The 26346-nt window shown below is 51.2% G+C and overlaps 1 protein-coding gene and 2 non-coding genes across 8 annotated transcripts in view; 2 read left to right on the forward strand and 1 right to left on the reverse strand.

Moving 5' to 3' along the window:
- Nucleotides 1–26346, forward strand: part of GON4L (gon-4 like) — a 41012-nt gene that overhangs the window by 3188 nt on the left and 11478 nt on the right. For 4 of the 6 annotated variants that reach the window (XM_039849612.1, XM_039849613.1, XM_039849615.1 and 1 more), the window contains 17 exons: nt 4118–4303; nt 5416–5609; nt 6261–6335; nt 6512–6562; nt 8817–8867; nt 9191–9286; nt 10137–10256; nt 10778–10948; nt 13997–14189; nt 15864–15965; nt 18193–18233; nt 18778–18881; nt 21159–21357; nt 21830–21916; nt 22820–22985; nt 24374–24518; nt 25663–25813. In XM_039849612.1, coding sequence (XP_039705546.1) covers nt 4118–4303; nt 5416–5609; nt 6261–6335; nt 6512–6562; nt 8817–8867; nt 9191–9286; nt 10137–10256; nt 10778–10948; nt 13997–14189; nt 15864–15965; nt 18193–18233; nt 18778–18881; nt 21159–21357; nt 21830–21916; nt 22820–22985; nt 24374–24518; nt 25663–25813 — 2132 coding nt within the window. Of the gene's footprint in view, nt 1–4117; nt 4304–5415; nt 5610–6260; nt 6336–6511; nt 6563–8816; nt 8868–9190; nt 9287–10136; nt 10257–10777; nt 10949–13996; nt 14190–15863; nt 15966–18192; nt 18234–18777; nt 18882–21158; nt 21358–21829; nt 21917–22819; nt 22986–24373; nt 24519–25662; nt 25814–26346 lie in introns of those variants that run through there. The other 2 variants (XM_039849614.1, XM_039849617.1) reach the window with 2 other exon arrangements.
- Nucleotides 8046–8164, forward strand: LOC120592274 (5S ribosomal RNA). Its single transcript, XR_005650090.1, has one exon. It is a non-coding gene; the product is annotated as a 5S ribosomal RNA (ribosomal RNA).
- LOC120592296 (5S ribosomal RNA) lies at nt 24955–25073 on the reverse strand. The gene has a single exon (XR_005650096.1). It is a non-coding gene; the product is annotated as a 5S ribosomal RNA (ribosomal RNA).

Raw genomic sequence — 26346 nt, forward strand, 5'->3', positions numbered from 1 at the left:
TGAACCTTCCCCGTGGGCGATGGCGGGTTCATCGGAGCGGAGGCGTGGGTCTGACCCCCGAAGCGCCCGTCCAGGCGGGGGGACCAGCTCGTTTGGAGCAGTGTCGGGCAGGGTGTGAGTCAGTGCTGGGGTGTGTGGCACAGGCAGTTAGGGTTTTGAAAGTGGAACTCGGGGGGTCGCTAGGTCGCGGGGGTCGTGGGAGCAGTGGACGTGGCGCAGCTCGAGCAGGAAGGGTGAGTGCACCCAGATTATTCCCCTTGAGACCTCAGGAAGGATCGAAACAAGATGTCGCCAGCAAGGACGGAGGAGACGGGGTATGTCTTAGAGACAGGACGGAGAAAGAATGTTGCTCGGAGGCTGATGCCATTTAAGGTACGTGGGTTGGGGGTGACGAAGCATGCCTTAGGACGGGGAAGGTGTGCCAGGGCCAGAGTGAGTCCCGCTTTGGCCGCGTGGCACGTGAGGGACACGGCATGAAGGACAGACAGCCGTCTGCGATTGAGGTGTGCTAGGCGGCGGGACTAGACGTGTTCAGTGTTCGTCGTGGTTCTTTCTGGGAAGGAGCAGGGAGAAGACAGCTGTGCGTCGAGGAAGGTGACAGGGAAGGGAAGCTGAAGAAGTAACGGGAAGACCAGGGGACGGAGGGAGTTTTAGGAGCAAGGTACTTTTCTGACACTTCAGTGACGGCAGAGGGAGAAGGGTACTGATGCCCAAGAAACGGTGGCGTTTGAAGGCCGACGATCTCTGAGGGGAGATGTCGGAGAGCTTTTGGGGACAGGGAAATCAGATGCTGGAGTCGACGAGGGAGTGGGGGAAACGCCAGCAGTCGCTTCTGCGGTGGCAGGATGGGAAGTAGCAAGGTGACTGTTTTCTTCAGGCTGGGTCGTATTCGTGACAGGAAGACAGGAGGAACTGGAGAATACAAGATTAAAGTGCTGGAGAGGAAATGGATAATTAAATAGGGGTTCAGGGGTACTCAGCTCTCGAGTGGAATCTAGAGATTTTGAAAAAAATCAGATTTATCGGGGTAACATTGGTTAATAACATACACATTTCAGGTGTGCGACTTTACAATACGACATCTGTCTGCCCTTACCACGCGAAGTCTAGCCTCCTTCCGTCACCTTGCACTTGACCCTTTGCCCTCTTCATCTCCACCCGCTTTGCCTCTGGGAGCCACTCTGTCCGTGTCTGCGAGTTCGCCTTTTTGTTTGTTTGTGTTTTGTCCGTTTGTTGCTTTGTCTTCTATCCCACATGTGAGTGAGATCACGTGGTTCTTACCCTTTTCCATCTGACTTATTTCATGTGGCAAGATTTCACTCACGAGATCCGTCCATGTTGTTGCAAGTGGCGATATTTCACCTTTTTTTGCGGCTGACTTGTAGTCCTGGTATACATACCACATCTTCTTTATCCATCGAAGGGCACTTGGGGTGTTTCCATGTCTTGGCCACCATGTGGGCATGGGCGTACGTGTATCTTCATGAATAAATGTTTTCAGATTTTTCAGGGAGACACTCAGAAGAGGGATCGCTGGGTCATGTGGTAATTCTAGTCTTAACTTTTTTGAGGAACCTCCATACTGTTTTACATAGTGGCTGCACCACCTTACATTCCCACCCGCAGTATATGAGGGACCCTTTTCCCCCACAACCTCTCCAACACTTGTTGTCACTTGTCCTGTTGACGACAGCCATTCTAACCGGTATGAGGTGGTATCTCACGGTGGTTTTGATTTGCATTTCCCTGAATGACTAGTGACGTTGAGTGTCTTTTCATATGTCTGTTGGCTGTTTGTGTGTCTTTCTTGGAAAAGTGTCTCGGCAGGTTCTCTGCTCGTCTTTCAGTCAGATTGGTGTTTTGTTGTTTAGTTGTATAGAGATATTTTTAATGGTCAGTTTACAGATACCAAGTGTAGATAACTATAAATAAACATCATTTAGGATTATCTGTAATACCACTCTGCTTTATTAAGCTAGGTAATTGAAAGTCGATTCTACCACCTTGCATTTTAGTTGATTTTATATACAAGTAATACCAGTAAAGGAAATATGTGTATATAGAATTTTTTTGCTAGCTAGAAATGGAACATACAAAATAGAAAGGAAAAAGAAAGATCGAAAATTCATATATGGGCATTTTGTGAAGTATTGAAAAGTTTAAAGAAGAAAATAAAAATAGCCGATAATCTTATTACTCAGAGTAATTACTATTAAAATTTAATGTATATTCTTTTTGTCGTTTTGTTTTCTTTTAAGGAACATTTTAGTTTTCTGATTAGGATTAAAACACTTGGGTTATTTTGAAGTATCAGCATCTTGTTGCAGTTGATACCCTGTCACGTTACGTTTCTAGATTGGAGGTACTAGGGATAAACTTTGCTCTGCATTAGTGTTTATTCTAATAGGATGTTAATGGTTCTCTTAAAATTGATTTATATACCTAATTTCTGCTTAGCTTTTTCTTTCTTTGCCTTCTAAAAACGATTAACTTAGGCCGATTTCAGCTTATAATTAGTTGGTCTGTATGAGTCTCAGCTAATTATTTTCACATTATCAATTTAAACAGCTCTCACATATGCTCTGAATAAGGCGTTTCCTGCTGTCTCTTACCGTCTCGACTTCCCTTTCCAAGGTCTTTCAGCACCTAGCACGTGGACAGAGGAAAAGAACGGGCGGGCCCCAGAGGGCTTCTTCCTGTTGGGCGTTCAGCTGAGAAGCAACGTGGTGGGGTCAGAGAGCACAGAGGCTGCAGAGGGGGCAGCATTTTCTCTGGGGGCGTCGTGCAGGGACAGTGCAGAGCAGTGCCTGGTTTGTGTCAGGGAGCTAAAGGTGTGGATGGGGGCTCTGCCTGCCAAGGCGAGCTTCTGGATTTCCCGTAGATGTAAAGATTCTGGTATGTTTGTTTAAAAAGTCATTTACGTCAGTTCAGTTTTTAAAATGTTAGACATCGTTAATTCTAAAAGTGACTGCAGATTGTCGATTAAATGAGAACGCTGTGCCGTGTATTGCTTGGCGTTCCCTCTTATAAGAAACCGGCTGAGGGGGGCTCCTGACTTGACAGATCCTTGTCACACTGTCTCCAGTAAAGTCCGAGCCTTGAGGCATTTTGACATCGTGAAGGAATCACAGCTCCAGAAGTAAAGGAAGGAACATGGAAAGTAAATGCCATTGAGGATCGGTTCATGCTTTTAAATAAAGGCTTTTTTCGTTGTTAGAGGGGAGGACCCTCCAATTTCAAACCGTAATCGCGCCAGTTGGAACCGCTCATATTGATGTAAAAAAGTGTAAAGGCTGTCTGTCTTGAATGGAGCTCAGTGACAAATAACTTGATCTCTTTCGAAAACAAATTTTTTTTCCGACTGTGTAATGAAGAAACCTGGAAAAAAATTCACAAATACAGGAAGTACACAGTGGAAAGCTAGGCAGCCTTTCCCTCTGTCCTCCTGTCCCTCCCAGCCTCTTCTCGAAAGCAGTCACCATTCACCTGCCCCCAGTGTACATGCCACGGGCGTCCTGGGCGTGCACGAGCCTGTGTGTTCTTCCTACGTCGATTTTAATGTTCGCTTGGGTGCTGCATGGATGTTTCTTTGCCTTTTTAATGCCCTCCCCCCAAAAAAGGTAGCTCTCATTAAGAGTCGAGATGAGAAAGGGGGAAGTTGTCTAACGAACTGTGAAACTGTGTTTTGATGATTTTACGGTGATTTTCACTGCGTTATAAAATTGAATTACAGCATCAGAAAGTTCAGGACGTTTTATGATACATATCATCGATAGTTGTTTAAATGAGATGATAATAATTGTCTATATAAAGTGTCCCTTTGTCATTGGGACTATAGTCACCCACCCTACGGTTGTGAATCTCATTTTCCATAGGGCAAAAAATGTGTAGCTCAAAGAGTATTAGAACTGGAAAAACCTTAGCAAGTACCTGCGTCAGGTCCCTGACAGCACAGGTGAGTGAGTGTTCTTCGGACGCTGCCCTCTCGGGAGAGGCATGTCGGTGCCCGATGCCACCCCTGGCGCAGTGACCTCACCCAGGGGCTTGTGGCCAGGGTCGGGTCACTTCGCAGTGCGGCTGAGAACCGAGGTGTGAAGTGGCATCTGTGTCCTTCCAGGCAGGCCTCAGGCGCATTCTGGAGGGGCGTTGCCGTGGCTGCAGGACAGCCAGCTCGCGAGGGGAGCGCAGCCCAGGCCGTCAGTTCAGCCCGACGTTCGCGCCCCTCCCCCAGAGAAGCCGCTCGGGACGTGCGCGCGCCAGGCCGAGGAAGAGGGAGAGGACGGTGGACTCTTCATTCCGATGGGTAGGCCTCCTTTTTCTTCCCTTTAAAAAACGGACCCTCTATTGCTGTATAACACGCCGAAAGCTGCACCTGTCCTAAGACACCCGAGTTCACTGAGTTCTCAGAGATGGACTACACCCGTGCACGCAGCAGGCGGGTCAGGAAGCAGGGTATGTCAGTGGCCGAAAGTCCTCTGTTTCAGCTGGGACCGCCACCCTACCCACGGCAGCCAAGTCGACCCGTCCGGCTGTGAGTGCCTTTCCCACGCCACACTGTGTCCGCGAAGTCGGTGCACGTCGGTGCACGTGCCCGGAGGCGGGCGACTTCCATCCCGCGTGGTACCCTGCTGTTTGAGCGTCGGCACCTGCTTCGTCCACTGGGCTGCGGTGGGCGTGCGGCGCTTTCCAGGGCGGGCTGCTCCGCGTGCCGCTGCCGTGGGCGTCTCCGCACACGGCTCTCAGGAGCACATGCGCTTAATTTTCGTTGGGTGGAATCGAGGAGGCCTCCTTAAAATGGTTTTTAACGTCTGTATTTTTTATTGGGAACTCTAGCACCTGCAGGCAGGTGAATAAAGGCTTCTTTATTCAGCTTAACAAATGCCTTTAAAGTGAGCACTTACGAGTTCTCGCTAGCGTTGCGAACACTAGACGTCCGGTGCCGGGCAGGTTCTAGCAGGGGTAGTGACGTCCGCGGCTTTTGGACGTGGGGAAGGAGTTCAGTCGTCCTCCGTCATTGCAGGCAAATATCTGTACTTTACAAAAGAAGAGAATGAGACTCTTGCCCCGGTGAGCCAGCCGCGTCGTCGGGCTCGGCCTCGGCGCGGCTCTGCCGTTACTGGTGCGCAGGGACCTTTCCTCTCTCTCTGCCTCGGTTTCTCCATCTGTCCAATGGGAAGAAGCGTAGTCCCTGCCTCCCACAGTGGTTGTGAGGGCGAGTGGGTCGCTGCGGGCGCTCGGCGAGCGGGCGTCTCACCCCCGCGGCAGCTCCCCCGCCGGCACCACCGCGTCCGCGTCCACCTGGCCCTCCAGGGCTGGACAGCTGGCAGCTCGTTTGTCTGTTACTGGGTTGGGTTTTGGGGTCAAGCTCGGGGAGCAGTTTTAGAGATTCTGGTGACGTCCTTGGTGTATCCGCAGAAGAGCAAGACGATGAGGAAAGTGAGAAAAGGCACAAGAAGAAAAAGGGGACCAAGAGGAAACGCGAGGGAAGGGGTCAGGGAGAAGGGACTTTGGCCGATGACCTGAAGCTGGACGACATGCTCGACCGCACCTTGGAGGATGGCGCCAAGCAGCACAACCTGACGGCGGTCAACGTGCGGAACATCCTGCACGTGAGTGGGCCCCGCGGCGGCGGCGGGTGGCGGGGTGCACGTGGGAAGCGCGTGGCAGCGCCCGCGGCTCCTGACTCGCGCCGTGGGAATCACTGGTCCTGAGCCGCCTGTGGCAGAACGTGGGGCGTTTCGAGGTCGCTTTCGTTAGGTGCTCAGCACCGGTGAGCTCCTAGCGCATGTTCAGGAACAACTTAATTGGAAGGTGCTTCCTGTCACTGATTTGTGGTTGTGTTGTTTAGCAGATTCCAGATGACACTATTGACACTGGATTTGCGCTTTTGTGGGCTATTTGTCTGAAAAGATGCCCAGTTTGCAGTCCTTTGCACATATGCAAATACTTTTCTTCGACATGTAGCATCACGTTGTTTACAAAGCCTTTGTTGTTTATTACCGTTTCTCTTAAGCATGTAGTTATCTCACAATCTCTTTTTATGAAAGCCATTCCTGTTCCCCAGAGCAGCTGATGAGCTGCGTCCACGTGCTGCCACTTTGTTCGAAGCCGTGCGCTTCTGTCCAAAGGTGCCTCTTCGCTTCCACTTGCCCGTCATCACCCCTGCCGAGGCCGTTTGAGTGTCTCGCAGAATTACAGAGATGGCTGTTCGCTAGGTGACGCATCTTTGTTGCATAAAGTGAACTTCCGTCTTTCTCCAGGAAGTGATCACAAATGAGCATGTGGTGGCGATGATGAAGGCAGCTATCAGTGAGACGGAAGACATGCCAATGTTTGTGAGTAGTCGGGTGTCCTTCTGGTGTCATGGGCGGGCCACCTGTAAACTGGCTGTGTGGAGGTGGCCCCTTGGGAGTCTGTAAGTAGTTTGACAGTTGGGGACCAAGGTAGCATCTCACAACCCGAGAATCACACCGTGGTTTCACTGACTCTCTTCTCCTTTTCCCCTCCTTAGGAGCCCAAAATGACGCGCTCGAAACTTAAGGAAGTGGTGGAGAAAGGAGTGGTGGGTGTTCTGTTTCTTCTTTATTTGTTTAGCTTGGTAAATAAGATCTAATTTCGGGTAATTTGTAGGGAAAAGATAGAGGCAAGATTTGTTGCGTCGGTTTGCCTTCTTAAAGATTCGTAAAAGACAACCGGAGACATTGTGTGACGTCATCATGGCTCATTTTCGTTTCAGTTGGTTTGGAAGTGTTGCGTTTTTGGAGGTACTAGGTAGACAGCCATTTAGAGCGGTGGAGAAGCAGTGGGAGGTCAGTTTTTCTCCATGTCCCGGGGTAGGGGGCAGGGTGACAGTTGTGTTTTTTCAAAGTGCACGTTCTCAGGCTGCCTCGGACCTAGGAACCTGGACCCGTGAGCGGGCCCGGGGACCCGCACGGTCCGAAACACTGCTGCTGGTTTGATGCGGGGAGCCCACTACTCCCTGCCTAACGAGCACTGGTCGGCTTTGCGCGCCCCTTCCGTGGCAAGGCAGGCGGTGGTCTGAGGGAGCCCATCCTGCCTCTGACAGCAGGGAGCATGGATCCAAAATGCCCGGTGTGGTTTTTGTCTGTCTGTCCAGTTCTGTTCCTTGCAGCCCTAAAGAAGAAATAAGGCTGTCCCTCTTCCACGGGACCTTTCCTCTCGCCGAGGAAACTGCTGTGTGGTGTTGTAACATTCTTTTCTTGCTAAACGTCCCCCAGCTTTTGACTGGACTTTATGTGACAAGGCTTTGCGCACCTTCACCCGTCTGATCCTGGTCTTCCGAATGGGCCTGGCTTGTCTGTACCTTTCAGAAGTCCACCTGACACGATCCTGCTGCTCCCATTTAACTAGTGCGGATTAAAGTTAGGCCTCCTCAGTGTTCGGGTGCCCCGTTTCTCTCCATGCAGCCTACGGGTGTGTGGGCTTTTTTGACAGCGCATTATTTATTTTATGTTTAATGGACTAACCCTGGTTACGTAACGTGAAAAGTCATCTTTCCGCGGGAAGTACGCAAGTGAACGTGGTGGTGGTGACAAGCAGCCGTCACTGAGATGGACTTGCAGGAAGTCTGTCTGACGCAGAGCGTGGATTAACATTAATTCCATACTCAACCTGGAAAAAAGAATGAGGAGACCCCGTCAGGCCCTGGATGATGTCTGCCGACCACGCTTGTAGGCGAGGAGAAGCCGGGCCTCCCGAGACCACAGTGTGCGTGGAGAGCAAGAGCGGAGTCCAGGGCTCGCCCGCCCGCCTGCGGCTTTGGCAGCTGCTGCGGAGCAGATGTGGGCGGGGCAGGGCAGGGCCCCGAATCCCGCCCTCCCCTATGCCCTCCCGGGGCGGGCCCAGCTAGGCACAGCGGGTAGGCGGGCAAGGACCTGATGCTCTCGCAGACACAGAGCCTCCTGGCCTTTTAAGTTTTCTTGTTCATAAGATGATTTAGATTGGGTCACAAATGGTCAAGAAATTATGCACTTTCATGACATTTGTTAGCAGTTTAAAGTTAGGAACTTGGAAAAATATCTTTAGTCTATAGTTACGCCACCCTGAACACGCCCGATCCCGTCTGATCTCGGAAGCTAAGCAGGGTCGGGCCTGGTTAATACTTGGATGGGAGACCACCTAGGAAGACCAGGTGCTGTAGGCGTTAAAAAAAAACAAAATCTTTAGAAAACATTTCCTCCCCAACTCTACTGTTTTAAACATACAAAAAGTTGAAAGCGACTCGAGATTCCATCTAGATTTAACAGTTGTGATCTTCTGCCATGTTTGCTTTATGTCTCTCTATATCTGTCATTGTTTTTTTCCTGAATTATTTGAAAATAAGTTGTAGACAGCTAGACACTTCCCCCCGAATCATTTCCTAAGAATGTCTTGGGCTGGCTTTTTGGAGGCATGCTCATGGCGGGATTTACGTCATCGACTAACAAAATACTGATGTCAGAAGGCTGCTGTTACTTACAACATTGTATGTTTGTCCACTGTTTTGGTTTATAGTTTTCACATCCATTATTCTGTGTGAACCCAAGCTGTGCATGACAGATGCTTTTTTTATAAATGACATTGAGTCTTACGAGGTTTATGTCGGAAGCGGTAGCGATAGAGATAGGTTCTTCTCTCCTTTTCCTCCATGAGGCTTTGACAGATACTGGAGCGTATACCTCAGGGACGGTCAGCTCCCCTAGCTCACTGCAGCCCCAAGTTAGGTAGATGGCTCTTTGTGATGGTAAAGAGGAATTAAAAAGGAAAAAGTCTGTTTCAGTTAAGGGAGCTTAATTATTCATATTCTTTGTTGGTAGGTAATTCCAACATGGAATATTTCGCCAATTAAGAAGGCCAATGAAGTTAAGGTAAATTTGCAAGAGGTTATTCTTATTCTTTTCCAGAACGACTTGATCAGTTTTGGAACCTGAGTACTTCCTTTCTGTTCGTTAGCGTTTTTTGGGACGTTTAACTTTTAAAACTCAAGCTTTGGGTTTTCCATTCTGTTACTCTTAGATCTGACTCTCTGGCCAGGAATCTCTTTAACCCCTGCTTCTTGTTACTTGCTTTAGCTCATTGTGCTCTTAGGATTTTTTCCCCTGCTCTGGCTCTGCCTTTTCTGCCCTTACTTTCCAGATCCATCTGGTTTATGTTTCCTCTTCATTTTTTTTCTATAATTGTCCCTGCGTAGCCTCCTCAGTTTGTGGACATCCACCTTGAAGAAGACGACTCCTCAGATGAAGAGTACCAGCCAGACGACGACGAAGAAGACGAGACCGCCGAAGAGGTCAGTGGTGGCCCTCGTGAGTGTCAGTGGGTGAGACAGGGAAAGTTTGGCTCAGTCAAGCAGAGTGTGTTTCGCTTCCTCGGTGCGCACCGCCGTCCATTCTCTAGAGCGAGACGCAGCTCTCCCTTCTGCTGACTCTTCGCGTAAATGCAAGGCTGCGAGATGCTTGCTTTTCACACTCCCTGAATTTTTCCACATCTCCTCTGATGAGATACAACATGCCTGTGACATGCAGAGCTGCGCATAAAACAGTTAAAATGCACAGCTAGTTATAAAGCTCACCCACACGAAACATCCTTCTGAAATAATTAAACAGCGCTGCCAGGACACCCCTTATTCACCCCTCCTACTCAAAATTATTTCTCTCTCCCAAGGATGACCCCTGTCCTGACTTCGGGTAATTACTTCCTTGTTTTTCTTTATAGTTATGTCACCTAAATGTGCAGCTCTACCCTCTAGAGTTCAATTTCTCACTGTTTTTGAACCTTACATGAATGGACTCACAGTGTATGGATTCTTTCGTGTCTGACTTTTTTTTCGTTCAATATTAATCTTTTGAGATTCATCTCTACTGTTGCTGGTAGCCATAGTTCATTTTTGTTGCTGTGTGATAATTCTATTTCTTAATGTATTCTTTGACTCGTTTGTAAAAGGAGTTTAAATGAATGCTTACAGTTTTACAAAGTTTGCAGTGCTGTTCAGAATATTAAGCTGCTCTTTAAATTGTATTTTCTCGTACTCTGAGTAATTGAGTGAGTGATATTTTACGATTCATTCTCTTGAGATACTTCAGACTCGGTGGAATGGGGTTGAGGCATACAATTAAAAGCGCATTGGATTTGTTTTGTAGAGTTTACTGGAAAGCGACGTTGAAAGCACTGCTTCGTCTCCACGTGGGGCGAAGAAATCCAGACTGAGGCAGTCTTCGGAGATGACGGAAACCGACGAGGAAAGTGGCATGTTGTCAGAGGTGACTGCTTCATACAGGAGAGATAAGTTGCAGCTGCACGAGCGAGTTATTTGCCGTGGCGACCCTGAGCGGCCACCGTTGTCCAATGTGACTCCAGGTCAGCGACCGTGCGGCGCCCTCCTGGTGTTCCTGACCGCTTAAAGCGGTTTCCTGTTCAAGTCTCCCAAGTCCACGAGCATTTAAGAGAAAAGTAAACTCGGCGCAGGGAGAGAGCTTTTCCGAGTTCTCGTGGAGGGGCCGCGTACGAGTGACTAGTGGGTTTCTTTTCTTCCACGCATCTCTTTTTCATGCCTGTTTTCTTGTATTGTCCTAAAGCCACTTGTATCAGGTTCCTTATTTTGGGTACCGAGTAGCATCCCGTTGGCTTCGTTGGAAATAGGGTGAAACCCGATTACGTCAACATCCGCGACAGCGCCTTCGTTTTAATTTCCCTCCGTCTGCATGGGAAGAGGAAGGTCACTAGCACACGATGTGCCTCCCCCTGCCTCTTATTTTTTAACACGCTCGCCTCTCTCAATCAGGCCGAGAAGGTGACCCCGCCGGCCGTCAGGCACATCAGTGCCGAGGTCGTGCCCATGGGCCCCCCGCCGCCGCCGAAGCCCCGGCAGACCAGGGACAGCGCCTTCATGGAGAAGCTGCACGCGGTGGACGAGGAGCTGGCCTCCAGTCCTGTGTGCATGGATTCCTTCCAGGTGAGCAGTGGCCTCAGTCGCCGAGAACGCCAGGCGGAGCAGTCTGGCTGTTGCTCAGGTTGGGCAGCGGGAGGGGAAGGAACCGAATTCCGACAATGAGGAAAAATTGTGAAGTCGTAGGTCTTTGGTACCCCGTTTGGTTCGTGCTGTTTTGCTGTGAGGATGGCGGCTCCTGTGCGACAGCCCTCAGCCGGACTCCCCCAGATACTGACTCCCTCCCCCCGCCTTCTCTCTCTGCACAAACATCTGCTCTAGTGCGCGCACCCTAACAGTGGGGACGTGGCTCTGAGAACAAGGGTGCAGTGACGGTGTCTCGTCTGGTAGGGTCCTGATGTAGAGTTTACCAGTTGTCCCAGTAACGTCCTTTATGGCAAAATAAAAAAAAATCTTTCCCGATCCAGGATCCAATCCAGGCTTTCACGTTGTGTTAGCGGTCTTGTCTCTTAGTCTCTTTTAAATTACAACAGTTTCTCAATCTTTGTTTCTCGGAGCCTTGAACATTTTAAACCTCATAGACCAATTATTTTATAGTGCTCCTCGATTTTGGTATTTCCTCGTACTGAGATTCGGGTTATGCACTCGTGGCACAGGCAGCATAGAAGTGACGTGTCCTTTTCTGTGCTTCCTGTCAGGAGGCACGTGACATCTGTCTCGTTAATTTTGATCGTAGAGTTAAAGTGGTGTCTGTTTGATTTCCTCACTATAAAATTATCACTTTTGCTTTTTGGAATTAATTAGTGTGTTTCTTGGGATATGTTTTGAGCCCAAGCATCTTTCCGCTCACTGACTTTGGCCCCTGTTGCTTTTCTTGAGCGGAGCATCTTGACCATCACTCCGGTGGTCGTCAGGTGACATTCTCAGCGCCATCATTTTGCCAGTTCTCTGTACGTTCCAGGTTCTTCCCCCACGTCTTGTAGGTCAGCGAAAAACATGTCCGTCCTGAAATTGGGAAAAAGAGTATTGAATGGAACAGCTCTGTCAGAGGTCACTTAATTCAGTCACCCTTCCCTGGAGCGAGCGCGCCATCGTGTGGGGGGTTAGTGGTGTTTTATATAACCCTTGATTCCCACACACGTGGAATGATCTGACGTTGGAAAGCAGCGGCGTGAGGCAGAAGAGGCCTTGGCGCTCATAGTCTGTTGGAGAGAGGGACAGCAGACACATAGGTGACTACGAGTGGTGGCCAGTGCTCTGGACTCAGTGGAAACCAGGAAGTAGAGTCGTGTCCATGAGAGCACTCTACGTAGGACGTCAAGAAGGACCTCCCAGAGTGGATGATGTGTGAGTTGAGCTCTGAATGAGAAGAGGGGCAGGTCTGTTGGGAGCTCGCTGCAGCCGTCGGGGCCCTTCGGAATCCGTTTGCAGATTCAGCCAGTCCCTGTCCCAATCCCAGCTGCTTTTCAGTTTTTTGGTTTTTTTTTTCTCGTCGTTGCAAAAATTGCCAAGTTCATTCTAAAATTCGTGGGGAAATGCAAGGGACCCACGGTAGCCAAACCAATCTTTAGAACAACTCACAGTATCGGAAGTATGTACTTCGTGATTTCAAAAGTTACTGCAAAGTTAAAATAATCAAAACAGTTTGGTACTGGCATAAGAATAGACATAGATCAATAAAACAGGATTCGGAGCCCAGAAATAAACCCCGACATTTATGGTCAGTTGATTTTTGACAAGCGTGCTGGAGCCAATTAATGAAGCAGGAACAGACTTTAACAAATGGTACTGGGGCAGCTGGAAATCCACATGTGAAAGCACTAGGTTGGACCCTTACCTCACACCACATACAAAAATTAACTCAAAATATGTCATTGACCTAAATGTAAGAGTTAAAACTATAAAACTCTTAAAGAAAACACAGGAGTGAATCCTGTTGACCTCTGATTAGGCAGTGGTTTCTTAGGTAAACGCCAAAAGCACAAAGTGACACACAAAAAAATAGATATATTGGACTGATCAGAATTAAAAAGGTGTCCTTTTGTGCTTCAGAGGATACCATCGAGTGAAGACAAAGCGAAGACAGCCCGCGGAATGGGGGGACATGATCGCAAGTCACATGTCTGAAAAGGGACTTGTATCCACGCTACGTGATGAACTCATAACTTAATAATGAAAACACAACCCAATTCAGGAACGGGCGGAGGACAGATGGGAGGGGGTGGGGAAGACGGGTGACGGGGAAGGGTTACGATGTACCGATTGCCAGTTATAAACAGGGGCGGGAGGTAGAGTGCAGCGTGTGGAACGCAGCCCTCTGTGGGATCCCGCCGCCACCCCCGCCAGGGCGGGCACAGCGAGCGAGCTGCTCGGTGCCGTGTGCCGGCGGCAGTGAGAGGCGGGAGGCCACCGGCCCGGCGGTGCAGCCACTTCAGCCTGGCGCTTCCGCAGAACCTAAGCAGAGGACCCAGCGGTGCCGCCTCAGGACAGGGGGACCCTCGTCCCTGTGGGGGTGCCGGCACGCTCAGATGTGTCAGCTCACAAACGAGAGCAGCCAGCGTGGCATGTCCACGTGGCAGGCTGTTGTCCTGCAGTAGAAAGGGACGGAGGGACACGGCGCACACGGGAGGCACTGAAAACGCTGGGCTAGCTGAAGCCGGAGACGAAGGCCGCGTGGTGCGCGATTCCGTTGACGTGAAGTCGCCAGCGTGGGAAATCCACAGACACAGCGCGGGGCTTGGTGGCTTCCGGGGGCCGGGTGTGGGGAGGCGCTGCTGATGAGAACTCACATGACTCTGAGTACAGCAGTTCCACTCAGTTTCACACTTTAAAAGGGTGAGTTTTGGTGTGTAAATGATACCTTAGTAAAGCTGTCATAAACGTTCCTGAAATAACTGGATTTAAAACTGATGCCGCAAAAAATAAATAAGTAAATAAGTAAATAAAACCAATGTTGCTGTCCTTAAAGTGTCCCAGACAGAGAACAGTACACCCACAGCGCTCAGACACGAGGCCCGCGGTGTGAGCCAAGGAGAGACACGCACAGGCTCTGAGGCGGTGTGGGGTCTGGACGCGCGGGGCCTCCGGTGACATGCTTTTCTCTCCCACGGCCAGCCCATGGACGACAGTCTCATTGCGTTCCGTACGCGCTCTAAGATGCCCCTGAAGGACGTCCCCCTGGGGCAGCTGGAGGCAGAGCTCCAGGCTCCGGACATCACCCCGGACATGTACGACCCCAACACAGCGGATGACGAGGACTGGAAGCTGTGGCTCGGGGGGCTCATGAGCGACGACGTGGGGAATGAAGGTTGGCAGCCGCGTTGGCATTTCTTGTCTGTTCTGTCCACTGTCTCTGGGGTAACGATTTTATCAGCAGCCTAAAGAAGGGATGTTTTTGGTTAATTGAATTTAATTTTGTACTCGACCAACAATTTGCTTTAAATCAGCAGTTAAATTCCCCTTTGTTTTGGTCAAGAACCTTTTTGGGGATCTTTTGAATGCTAAGCATCCTCCCCCGAAACATAAGGCGCTCACAGTTTCGTACACCGTCCGTGAGCGCGCCCTGACTCACACTGCTGTGTTAGCCGAGGTTCTTCGTGACGCGAGGGAAAGAATCCCAGGCCCCCGCTTGCAGAAGTCAGATGAAGCCAGACTTCGCGGAGGGCAGGGACACCTGCCGTGGGCCGAGGCCCTGTCAGGGCCCTGCTTCCCTCTCCCCAGCGTTTGTCTCTTCTGCTTTGCTCAGTCAGCTCCGTTCTCCAGCCTGCGTTTTTCTGGAAGGTCGGGGCCGTGCTCATTAGCACACTGTTCACTTCTCGCCTTGTCTCCTCATCAGACGGCCTCTCTGCAGGCTCCAGTGGGAAGAGTCCAGGGCAGCACTCAGATTGGCTTGGTCGGATTTCATGGCCGCTCTCCGTGTAGCGTAGGCTTGGCTGGGAGGCGCAGCGTGGGCCCCGTGATTGGCAGCTCCTCGTGGAGGAGTGCATTTGGGGTGGGCAGCCACTTGGGAGAAGCCATAGTGTTCCCGTGAGTGGGGGAGGGGTATCAGTCAGACAAGCTCAGTGTCTTCTGACTTTCCTCAGTGGGGATGACCAGAGTATTTTTATGTGTTGTGCTGTAGAAGAGACACATGTTTTAAAAAGAATTTGTATAACCGAGGCAAGGTCAAGGTCTTCCTTGCATTTTTATGTGAGCAGAGTCATCTGCCGTCTGTCTCACTGCCATCTGTAGCCAAGGTCATTGCTCCCATGTCTGGATCAGATCCTGTCAGATGTGACTGTCAGATGTGACATTGCTCCCATGTCTGGATCACATCCTGTCAGATGTGACTGCAGACACCTTGCGAGCACACCTGTATTCCTGTGTCCTGAGCCCAGCTACCATGAGATAGGTGTTGAAAGGAACGATGCTTTCAGATAAACGAGGGAGCGTACAGTTTGGGCGGACACAGACCAGGTAGACGTTTGGGTAGGTCAGACCAGGAGTAGTGGGGATAAGTGATGCTGCGTTGTGCTTTCTCACGTGTGTATTGAGCACTCGGACTGTCACGTGTTTATGTTGTGTGTGTGTCCACTGCTTCACATATGGCGTCATAACTTGTTCCCTAATAACGGGGGCGGGGGTCATTCCTTTCTTCACTGTCAGTGCCTTTGTGAAAACAGTTTCACAAAGGTATTTTCATGAGGTGCGCCGCTCAGAGCGGGTTTACTGAGGCAAATGATAGGTTCAGTTTTCCGGCTTTTGCTGCATTTTGAGAGATTTAAGTCTTGTTTGAAGGAAGAAACGTGGCTTATTGGAGAGAACAGGTGAGATGAGTCAGCTGTGGGAAATGATCTGTGCAGAGGAAAAAAACGTGACTTAAAACCTGGAGAATAAACAAATGTGCTTTATTGAAACATCTCGTAGAGCTGAGTATCTTAAGTTTCACTAGAGATGAGAGTTCAGAGGCCAGACTGTGTGTCTGAGACTTTTTTTCTCCTAGACGAGGCAGATGACGACGACGACCCAGAGTATAACTTCCTGGAGGACCGCGACGAGCCGGACACGGAGGACTTCCGCACTGACCGGGCCGTGAGGATCACCAGTGAGTCGCATCTGTGCGCGTCCGCTCGGCTGCTGCTTGGCTGTTGCTCGGCCGCCTGTTTCCTTCGTGGAATTTTTAGGGTGAAGCGTGTAGCCCTTGTAAGCTATGACATTTAAGCTCCCTCTACTGATTTAATTCAGTACTTCTCTAAATTTAGGTGTGTATTCGGGAGGCCCATCCCTACAGCCCATAGTCACGTGTCGAGCCAGGCTTTGGGGCTCGTTTTTAGGAAACCAGAGTGAGACATGGCCTCTGCCCCGTGGGACGTCAGCTCAGTAAGGGAGACGAACGGGAAAAGTTCCAATGCAGAGTGACAGGTGACGCCCGGGGTTGTGTGTAAGGTGCACTAGCGGCACACTCGTGTATGTGTGGAGTTAGAGTGGGGGGGGAAGGGGTACGTGGGGCGGGAGGTCTCGTCTTAGTTCTGAAGGAGGGGACAGGCCAGATGCACCCTGTACCTCCAGCTCCCTGAATGCCGTGGCTTCCAGGCCTCCCCTCACCCATCGTGTCTTTCTTCGGGTTTTAGTCTTTATTATTTTTTTAAAATTTTTTTCTCATTACGTTTTACTATAAAACTTTTCAGACATATAGAAAAGTTGAAAGAATTGTACAGTAGACACCCATATACTCACCACCTAGCTTCTGAATTAACTTTTAATACCTTTACTTTGTCACTCAGTTATCTGTCTCTCTATCTATAAACCCACGATTTTTTTATGCATTTCAGAGTGAGTTATAGATATCAGTACATTTTGCTCCTAAACATTTCAGCCTGCGTATCGTGAATTAGAGCTCAATATTTGTTTATAATTTCTCTTTTAAGGTAGATTTATACGCAGTCGTATTACAGAAATGTTAAATGTGCCACCCAGTGAGTTTCGACATGCTTACACCTGTGTAAGCCAAACCCCTGTCAGGATATAGAATCGTCAGCCCAGAAAGTTTCCCCATGTCCCTTCCAAGCCAACCCCCGCGCCATCCCCCTGGGGGAACCACTGTTCCGGTTTTTTCCCATCACAGACGAGATTTGCCTGTTTCATGACTTCATATAGCTGGAGTCATACAGTGTGTGCTCTGTCGTTTGAGGCTTTTGCACTCAGCATACTATTTGTGACAGTCGTCCATACTAAACGTATCATTAATTTGTTCCTTTTTACTGCTGAGTAGGATTCTGTTGTATAAATACACCAGTTTATTTTTTACCTATCCCCAGGTGTTGGATGTCTGGTCACTTCTTGATTTGGGGCTATTTTGAACCTTTTTGGTTAGGCCTTTGTAGACGGATGTTTTATTTCTCTTGGGTCAGCTATCCAGGGGAGGAACCATTGGTCAGAGGGTGAATGTGTGCTTCGTTTTATAAGAAGTCGCCAGGCCTTTTACCGAAGCGGCTGTCCATGTCCCAGTCTCACTGGAGTTCCAGTCGCTCCATGTCCCCACGGGCATTTCGATTTCAGCTTTTTAATGCCTCTCGAAGGGCCTGTGTAGAGACGGGCCCCGCCCTTAGATATGGCCTGGCAACCTGCTCCGGTCGCTCGCACGCTTGCCTTCCTGGCCGTGAGCACTGTTTTGGAGCAGCTGTGTCATAGTGAACTTTAGTCAACCAAAGCATTCAGATCTTTTTCAGATGAATTGGTTTTGAGCCATGTCACCTTTTTGTGCACTTAAGAAACTGAGTTTTTAAATCCTAAGTGTAAGACTTTAAATTTATGTCCGTGGCGATCCATCCAAACAGTGTGAGAACGTGGGATTTTGAATCTCATCAGCTGGTCTGCACTCCCTTCCAGCTTCCAGTCATTGACAGGTTTGATAGGTGTGTTTCCCAGGCCTTCTGGGTCGTTGACAGAGTTGCTGAGCAGTTCGGGCGCAATGGCAGAGGCCCCCGACACGGCTCAAGGCTTCTCTCTTGACTGCATTCGGAGAGGTCAGCAGATGAGCTCATTGCGCTCTGGGCTCATCGAGCTGGCGTTCGATGTGCGCCCGCCACTAGGATGCGGGCTCCGTGGGAGCATGACTGTGCAGCGCTGCCACGCGCCCCGGGCACGCCGGGCGGGGCTGAGGCGGAGCGGTGTGCAGCACACGCTTCCTGTGAGCGAGTGAGACGGACGTGAGGATGTTGTCAGGCGCTTTGCCGGAGACAACATGCATTGTCTCCTTGGAATTCCCCCGTATTGAAAAATGAAACCAACTTGTGCCAACAACATACCATTCGGCTTTTTTTTTTTTGCAGAGAAGGAAGTGAACGGACTGATGGAAGAGCTGTTTGAAACTGTAAGTAATGCTCTTCAAGTGCGAGGTCGGGATGGCGAACGTGGGTTCCCCAGCAGGCTCTGTCCTTCGGTCCCCGGCCCTGCCTCCAGAGGGACGGTGTGACCCAGCAGTCCCCGTTCAGCCCTCCCAGGGGAGAACAGACAGGCAGCAGAATTTCGCTAACTGACAAACTTTGCTTACCCTTATTTTGGTTATTCTTGGTGAGGATTTCCTTGCAAACTTTGGATGGCCCCCCAAGTGTTGCTCGATGCACCCTTGAAGATGCAGACTAGTTTTAGATTCTTCCGAGCACAGAGCGACCTTTCTCACACGTTTGTGTCTTGAAGCGTGTTTACGATCATCGCGCGTTGCCCGGGCTCTGTCCTTGCCACTGACAGCTGGCTGTGTGGGCGCTTCCCCTAGCGCTAGAGTCCGCGTGCCCGTGCGCGGGGCGCTGGGGCCTGCTGCACTGCGGCCCCTTGTGCTGGCGTCGTTGGCATCCCTAAGCCGTGCTCCCGACGGCGCCGGTGATGTCCCAGGCCGACCTCCCTTTCCTTCCCCCTAGTTCCAGGATGAGATGGGCTTCTCCAACATGGAAGAGGACGGCCCGGAGGAGGAGGGGCGTCCGGCAGAGCCTCGGCCCACCTTCAACACCCCCCAGGCCCTGCGGTAGGCTCGCCAGACACCTGGAAACCTAGAATGGAGGAGGGTGGGCGTCTGAGAAGGTTTTCAGACGTGTCGGTGGGTTTTCCACCGCCCCTTTCCTGCTGTTTCTGTTACGGGGCGCAGAACCCTGTGGGGCGCGTGGTGTCACGTGGGTGAGTCTCCTTATCATGGGGCAGTGCAGCTGTAGACTGGGCTGCGTCTGTTTGGGAAGGGAGAAAAAACAGTAGCTGGCACCCGTCGCAGCTTCTCCAGGTGAATGGTGCTGGAGAGGTGCAGGACTCTGTGTGGCCAGCCACAGACACAGCCCAAATCGTCACATCCAGCGTGTCCCTTTGTTCTCGTTTGCTGTCACCATCTGGTAAATGGTAACGAAAGTTGGTTAGTCATCTGGGCATTTGTGGAGCAAACCACGAAGCGCCTGCAGTGATGCCCTGGAGCGCGGAATGGCTCTGCCCTCCCGAATGTGGTGCTTCTCGCCCCTCCCACAAAGCGGAGGCTTTACTTTTCCCCCGTTTTGGGGATGGGCTTGCATAATTGGTCTGTACGTTACTGTCACCCATTCTGAGTAGCAGCAGAGTTCAGGGTGTGGATTATGCCATGGATGGAACAAAGCAAAGCTAAGAGAGCCCCGTCCTCTGATGAGTCCTGCGTTTTAACGGGAGAGCGTGGGACTCTGCAAGCTAGACCGTCAGGAGCTCGCAGTTCAGTGAGCAGTGTAAACGCCAGCAGTATCGGCTGTGCTCCATGATAGTAAATGCCGTAATGTAACATAAGTACAACAAAAAAACTCAAGATTTCTTTTTGTGCAGCTTTGTTGAGGTTTAATTGACAGAGCTGTAGAACATTGAAAGTGGACAACACGATTATTTGATATGCGTAGACGTGGTCAAAGGACCCCCCACTGAGTTAGATGACACTTTCGTCACCTCCCACGTTTCCTTTTAGAACCTTTTCAGGGTTTCTAAGAGTCTGTTTGACCCACTAACTGCAAGCCATGATTCAGAGCAAAATGCTGGTGCCGCAGGTAGAAGCCTCCCGCTGGGGTCCCCTGACCACCTCCGTGCACGAAGTTTTAAAATTTGGGGGTGACGTAACTCGTTTAAAACCCTCGTTCGGATTCACGCCTTCCAGTGTCAGTCCATGTGCTTGGGCTGCTGCTGCTTCTCTTTCAGCCGGAAGTGCACCCTGGTTTCGTCCTCGACTGAATAAAACACGGTGTGGGGAGTGGGTTCCCCGTGCTCCCCCAGCTGTCCCAGATGCACGTCCTGGAGTCTGTTCCAGCGTTAGCGCTGCAGGCAGGCACGAGCTTCTGGTTCTCGGTGAAGGCTGTGCGGAGGGCAGCCCCGTCCTTAGCTTTTTACTCTGCGTCTGCCTGTGCTCGCAGAAAAATCTGTAAAGGGAAGCTTAACCTTCATGCCCCGAGGCTACCGAAAAGTTATCGTTTAACTGCAGCTGCGACAGAGGATTTCTTGAAATACGAAAGTCTTGTAGTTGTCGCTACTCGAGCAGGTCCTAGCCTGCGTGCGCGGGTGTCAGCTCGTGCTCGCCCGAGTGTCTCATTCTGCCTCTGCCTCACACCTGGCACGCTGCCTGTTCGGATTCTTGCTTCAGCTCTGGACACAGAGCTCAAGTAGGGGCGGGGAGGTAGAGTTAGATCTTGCAGGAGGGACTCAGAGGGCTGAAAGGAGATCTTTTCGTGGAGAGTAGCAGCGTGACACTGGAATCAGCTTCTCGCCACTCATTCAGACCGCGGTGTACTCGAATGTCCTTTCTGCTGCTTGCTGGACGGTCCCGACTTTTTCAGAAAGGAAGGTGGGGCAGCCTGGCCGGGTAGGAGCAAAGGACGGGAGGAGTTGGACCTGGGGTGGGAGGCATGAGTCTATTAGAGACCCAGCGTGCACTCGGGGAAGGTTCCGTGTGGCCCGAAGGCCAAGGCCCCGGTCAGTGTGGGTGTCAGTGTGATGCGGGAGGGTGCGTGTCCATCAGCTCCTTGACGGCTATTATCCAGCCGCTTCTCTACTGCTCGACTTTTGTTTAATTTCTCCTTTATTTATGTATCTTCAGGGGACGGATCGTAGAGGAATAGGGGTGGGGGCGGTTCAGAACCATCTCATCTGTGTCTGTGCTGACGACTTTGGGAAAAGATTTGGGTGGGCTGGGGGTTTTGCCTGTTGACTGACCTGGGCTTTGGGGCTCAGCAGTAGACGGAGATTACTCAGAGCCTCAGCCCTCCATTGGGAGGAGTCAGGTTTGAATGCAGCCGTCTCTCCGTGGGGGTAGGTTTGAAGAACCTCTGGCCAACTTGCTAAATGAGCAGCATCGTACGATGAAGGAGCTGCTGGAACAGCTCAAGATGAAGAGACCTTCGGCCAGACAGCAGCAGGAGGTCGAGAGGGTGAAGCCGCAGGGCGAGAAGGCCCAGCAGACTCTGGTTCTGGACCCGGCGCAGAGGAGGCGGCTCCAGCAGCAGATGCAGCAGGTGAGGCCATGCTGGGTCATCCGCGGCCCGACACTGCAGCCTAAAGCCAGGCGCTTTGCACCGGTCAGAGCCAGGTGTCTGATCCCGCTGACACCGTGGGGCCATGGGGCCTTCACAGCGGCGAGGGCCTTGCTGCAGCTGTGAGTCCCTGTCGCTCGGGCAGGATGCACGCGGGGACCCCAGTGGTCTGCAGAGACGCCGCAGTGACGCATCCAGGCTTAACAGCCTCACCGCCAGGGTGGTTCGGCCCTCTGTCTCATCCGTTTCTGTGATTGGAGGTTAAGCTTCCTCTGGTTCTAGCATTTGGCGCAAGGGGAACGTGTCTGGGGAATTCATACCAAGACACCGTGCCGCTCTCGTCCCTCCAGAGAGCGAAGCACGTGTGATCGAGTGGCACACGTCTTGCTGGGTAAGCTCTGGGTTCCTGAGATGACATCACATACATGTCACTGTTATTTTTTTCACTCCCCAGCACGTTCAGCTCTTGACACAAATTCACCTTCTGTCCACCTTCAACCCCAGTCTCAACTCGGAGGCCAGTACCACCAGGATATTTCTTGTAAGCGTCCCAATACCCCCGCCCCCGAAGGCTCGAGTGCGCAGTTAGCTTGGCGGGTCATCTCACAGGTGCCCACCCGCGTCGCCCGCAGTTTCTCTCCTCTGCCGCATGCTCCGGTGGCTGTCCCCGTGGCTCCCGGCGTTTGCCGAGGACACACCGAGTTCCGTCGAGGGCGGGCCGCCTCACTGTTCTCGAGCGCCTTCCTCTGCGCTTTCTATTGGATCCTCCCCCTCATCTTTAGATCACCCTCGCTTCTTGGTTTTTGGCATTTTCGTTCTTTTTACTGAATTCGGTATCCGTTCGTTGGGCTCAGTATCAGTGTATCAGTGATTTATGGGTAAGGTTAATTTTGCTTATGACATTTGGAAGTATTTTGGAGGAAAGGCTTTTAATTTAAAAATGTTAGACCCCATGAAGATTGCCCCTGAACTTCGGGGCAGGTGACGATGGTAGCCTCTGCCTCCCGGGTAAGTGTCTTTGGGGTCTGAGTAGCTCGTTGGCCGGTCGCCTGGCCTCCTCGGTAGTCAGCAGGGCTGACTCCCCTCTCACTGTGCTCAGAGGGTCATGAGAACGACTTCGTTCTAAGTGTCATTTGAGAAACCAAAGACAAACAGTTTTGAAAAGTAATGGCTCTCGCTCCCGGGAGCCTTAGCTTTAGCTGGAGCGAGACTGAACTCCCGCAGGCTCAGGACACTCAGGCGGAGCGCAGAGCAGGCACAGAAGGGCCGTTTCACAAGCACAAGGACTCGGCAGGAGAACCGGCCCGGGGGGCGAAGTTAGTCGTGAGACTTCAGTGCGATTGCCCGTGTTTGTCCGACAGTAGGAAGGACAGCTTCACTCAGGCTGAGGGCTGCTTTGGCGTCACGGTCTGGAACTTAGCTCTCCTGCGTGTCTGGTTCCCAGGAGGAGCTAGGAACCTTTGCGCAGAGCTCCGTCGCCCTTCATCCGCTCAACCCCAAGTTTCAGACCTTGTTCCAACCATGTAACCTCATGGGAGCCGTGCAGCTCATCGAAGACTTCAACACGCACGTCACCGTTGACTGGAGCCCCCGTAAAGCCGTCAAGACTGGTAGGGGACACGTGTCCACTCCAAGTCGTTGCCTGGAATGGGGGCCGGGGGGCGGCCTTAGCCCATGGATGGCTTCCCAGGGATGGAGGAGATAGGATGTTTGGAATTTCTTCTTTCTGTCTTTTATTTTCCCTTTGGACTCGTTACCTAAGTTAGAATTGCATGATAACGTTTGGGCTTAGGTAAGGGATGGAGGCAGTGGACAGGACAGGGTGGTGAGGGCTAGCGAGGCAGGACTCCGTGCTGAAGAGTAGCCTTGGATAGACAGCAGGGCGAGTGTCGGGGGCGGGATCAAGACAGACTAAGGTCTGGGAGGGGTGGAAGTCAAGTGCTGACGTTGAGTTGTGTTAAGTTTTTACTCTCCTCATTAGGATCATTTTATTTCCCGTAACGATTGTAGTGCTATCTCCATTTTGATGAATGTTGATTTGGGACATGAATTAGAGATGTCCATTTGCCACGTTCAGTATTTTAAAGAAATTTGCAGGTTTGGTTTCTGCCTTTCATTGGTTCAGTATTTTTTGAGAAAATTCTTGCTTCTGATTTGTGTCCTGGTGCAGCAGGTTGGTTGGGGCTTGCTCCGGGCTTGGGTTCGTCCTTGGATCTGATTTCAGGTCCCTGACTCAGAGTTGTGTTGAGTGCGGCTGAATTTAAGTGCGTTTGGTCCCAGACACGGGCCTCAGCCCACTGTATTCACTGCCCATCGGCTCTGAACTTCATTCAGCACCAAACAGCAGCAGTAACTTGTACGTGTCGTGTTCTGTGTTTTCGTTCTGGGGATATTGAAATGACATTTGTGGAAGGAGCAGTGGCTGTAGCCGTGCTTCTCTCTGGAAAGGCAGAAGTGCCCGGAGTCGAGGGGCCCAGCCAGGAAGACAGAGATGAATTGTCTCCTTCCTTTTGTGGTTTTTTGCTCTCAGTCTCAGGAGGAATCTGGGAGAACTTAATGAAAGTTAAGTAGGAATCAAGTCAAATAAGATTTGGAATACCAGGATTTTGAGGGAGGTTGAAGAAGTTGAAGTCTCATCCTGGAAGAAAGAAGCATGGTCGAAGGTCACTTATCTTTCAAGGATTTAAGCGGGGAGGAGGTAAAAGCTTTTGAGCATACACTGTGCGCCAGCTGCTAGTAGGTACTTTGTAGGTGTGCACGTTGCTCAGTGTGTTACGTGTTCCACGCAGGGAAGAATAAGACAACCAGCTTTTAATAACATCGAACGGGACAGCCTGCAGGTGTATGTTAAGCTGAGAAAGTTGTGGAAACTTCCAGGTGGGAGGACATCAGGGTAGGTAGGGGCCACTCTGTCTAAATGCGGAAATGCACTCAGAAGCTTCTGTGAAGGCCTCTTTGTTCTAAATTTCATTTATCACGGATTTTTTTTTTCTTACAGCCTGTAAATTTCCCTGTTTGCCAAAGCAAGTGGCCTGGATCCTGGCCACGAGCAAGGTTTTCATGTATCCAGAGCTCCTTCCAGTGTGTTCTCTGAAGGCAAAGAACCCCCAGGATAAGAATTCATTCACCAAGGCCGAGGACAAGTAAGGGTGTGCTGCGGGGAGGGCACAGAGGGGACCCCGTCCTTCTCTGCAGGAGCTTCGGGATCACGGGCGTGGGCCCCGAGGCGTGGACACAGGACGGCGGGACGGTGTCTGGGGGTGGGCGGGAGGCTCTGCAGTCCGCGCTTTCCTCAGCAGTGCCGCATGCTGTTCTTCTGGGGAAATAACACGCACAATTTTGAGACACTTTAAGATGGTTAGTTGTTTTCTTTAATACGTTGTAAAAATCAATCTCATAATACGTATCATTAGAGGAAATTTTCCAATGATTTTTCTTTGAATTTCTTATGTAATTATTGGCAATTTAAGTATAAATTTGTTTTGCTTTTTGAAGCCTAACTTCTCTAACTTGTTTTTCTACTCTCTATGCTGTAACATTTTTTTTGTCTCTGTAAATACCGTCTTTTTTTTTTTTTTGTGCCGACAGCACCTGGTCTTCCTAGGTGGTCTCCCATCCAAGTACTGACCAGGCCCGACCCTGCTTAGCTTCCGAGATCAGACGGGATCGGGCGCGTTCAGGGTGGCGTGGCCGTGGACTGTATTGTCTTTTAGGGCAACATCACGATAGTCCTTTTATTTGCCACTCCCTCCCAAGCTTTGTAGGCTTCACCCAGGGTCTTTGTACGTAGAACTGTTGGAGTCTTTGAGTTTCTTTCTGGGTAGATTCCCCTGACTGAGATGACTTGTAGAGGTTACGATCGTTTATATGGCTCTCGACGTGTATTGCCCACTGCCGTCGGTAGGACGTGCGTAGGTGGCTGGCATGGGACGTGTCACGGTGGGAGGGCGGGTTGGTGCTGATTTCATGCCTCACATGGTGCCCGGGTTCATGAGACCCACCGCCTCACTTTGAGCTGGTGTGTGTTAGTGTAAAGCTCACGCGGCCCGATGTTTATGAGTGAGTTATGCTTCGTTTCCGCTCGCCCACCCGATCGCGAACTTGTGCCCGAGTCATGTTCACGGTGTTCGTTAGCACCCAGCGAGTGTCACACTTCCTGTTGCGTAGCCATCAGTGTGTCGTGGGTCAGGTGGAGAGCAGTGGGGTAGAGCGGGGGCGGGTCCGGGGAGGCTCTTGGGAAGACTGACCCGCGGAGTGATGTCGTGCGTGTGTCACCTCCTTTCTCAGTCTGCTGGTTTTGGGACTGAAGCACTTCGAAGGGACCGAGTTCCCCAAGCCGCTGATCAGCAAGTACCTCCTGCCCTGCAAGACCGCCCACCAGCTGACCGTGCGGATCAAGAACCGCAGCATGAACCGGGCCCCCGACAACATCTTCAAGGTCGGTGGCCCCGTGCACCCCGCCCGTGTGCAGCGCGCTCTGCACCTCCCGGTCCCCACGACGAGGGGAGTCTCCGTCCTCTCGCCTGCCCTGGGGCGCCGACCTGCCCTCTTTCTCCGCAGGGTCAGCCGCCCCTGTCGTGGCGTTCTCCCCCCGACATGTGAGATCACGCCTTAAAGTGTCCCCTTGGCCATCCGTCTCTTTCACTCTGACCCTGAAGCAGCGGGTGGACGGCGCGTGCTTGCAGCTTTGTCCTTAACTCTTCTTGTGTAGAGATTTTTGTCAAAATTATAAAGTAGACGTTTTAAAGAGGCAGGTAGCTTAAGCGCTTTGAAGAGCTTAGCAGTTCTTTGAGGCTTGTTACGAAGAAAGCGTTTCTCCCTCTCTCCTGCCGACCAGGGCTTTCGGGGCATGGCGTGCGTACCTCCCCCCCTAGGTGGCGCTTGCAGTCGCTACCGCCTGCTCTGTGGGGCCGAGGCCTTATCGATGAAACTTACAGCGTGGAAGGTGACGTCTTAGCGTTCTCCGCGCTC

Source organism: Pteropus medius, unplaced genomic scaffold, assembly GCF_902729225.1.
Source record: "Pteropus medius unplaced genomic scaffold, Ma_sr-lr_union100, whole genome shotgun sequence".
Taxonomy (NCBI): Eukaryota; Metazoa; Chordata; class Mammalia; order Chiroptera; family Pteropodidae; genus Pteropus; species Pteropus medius.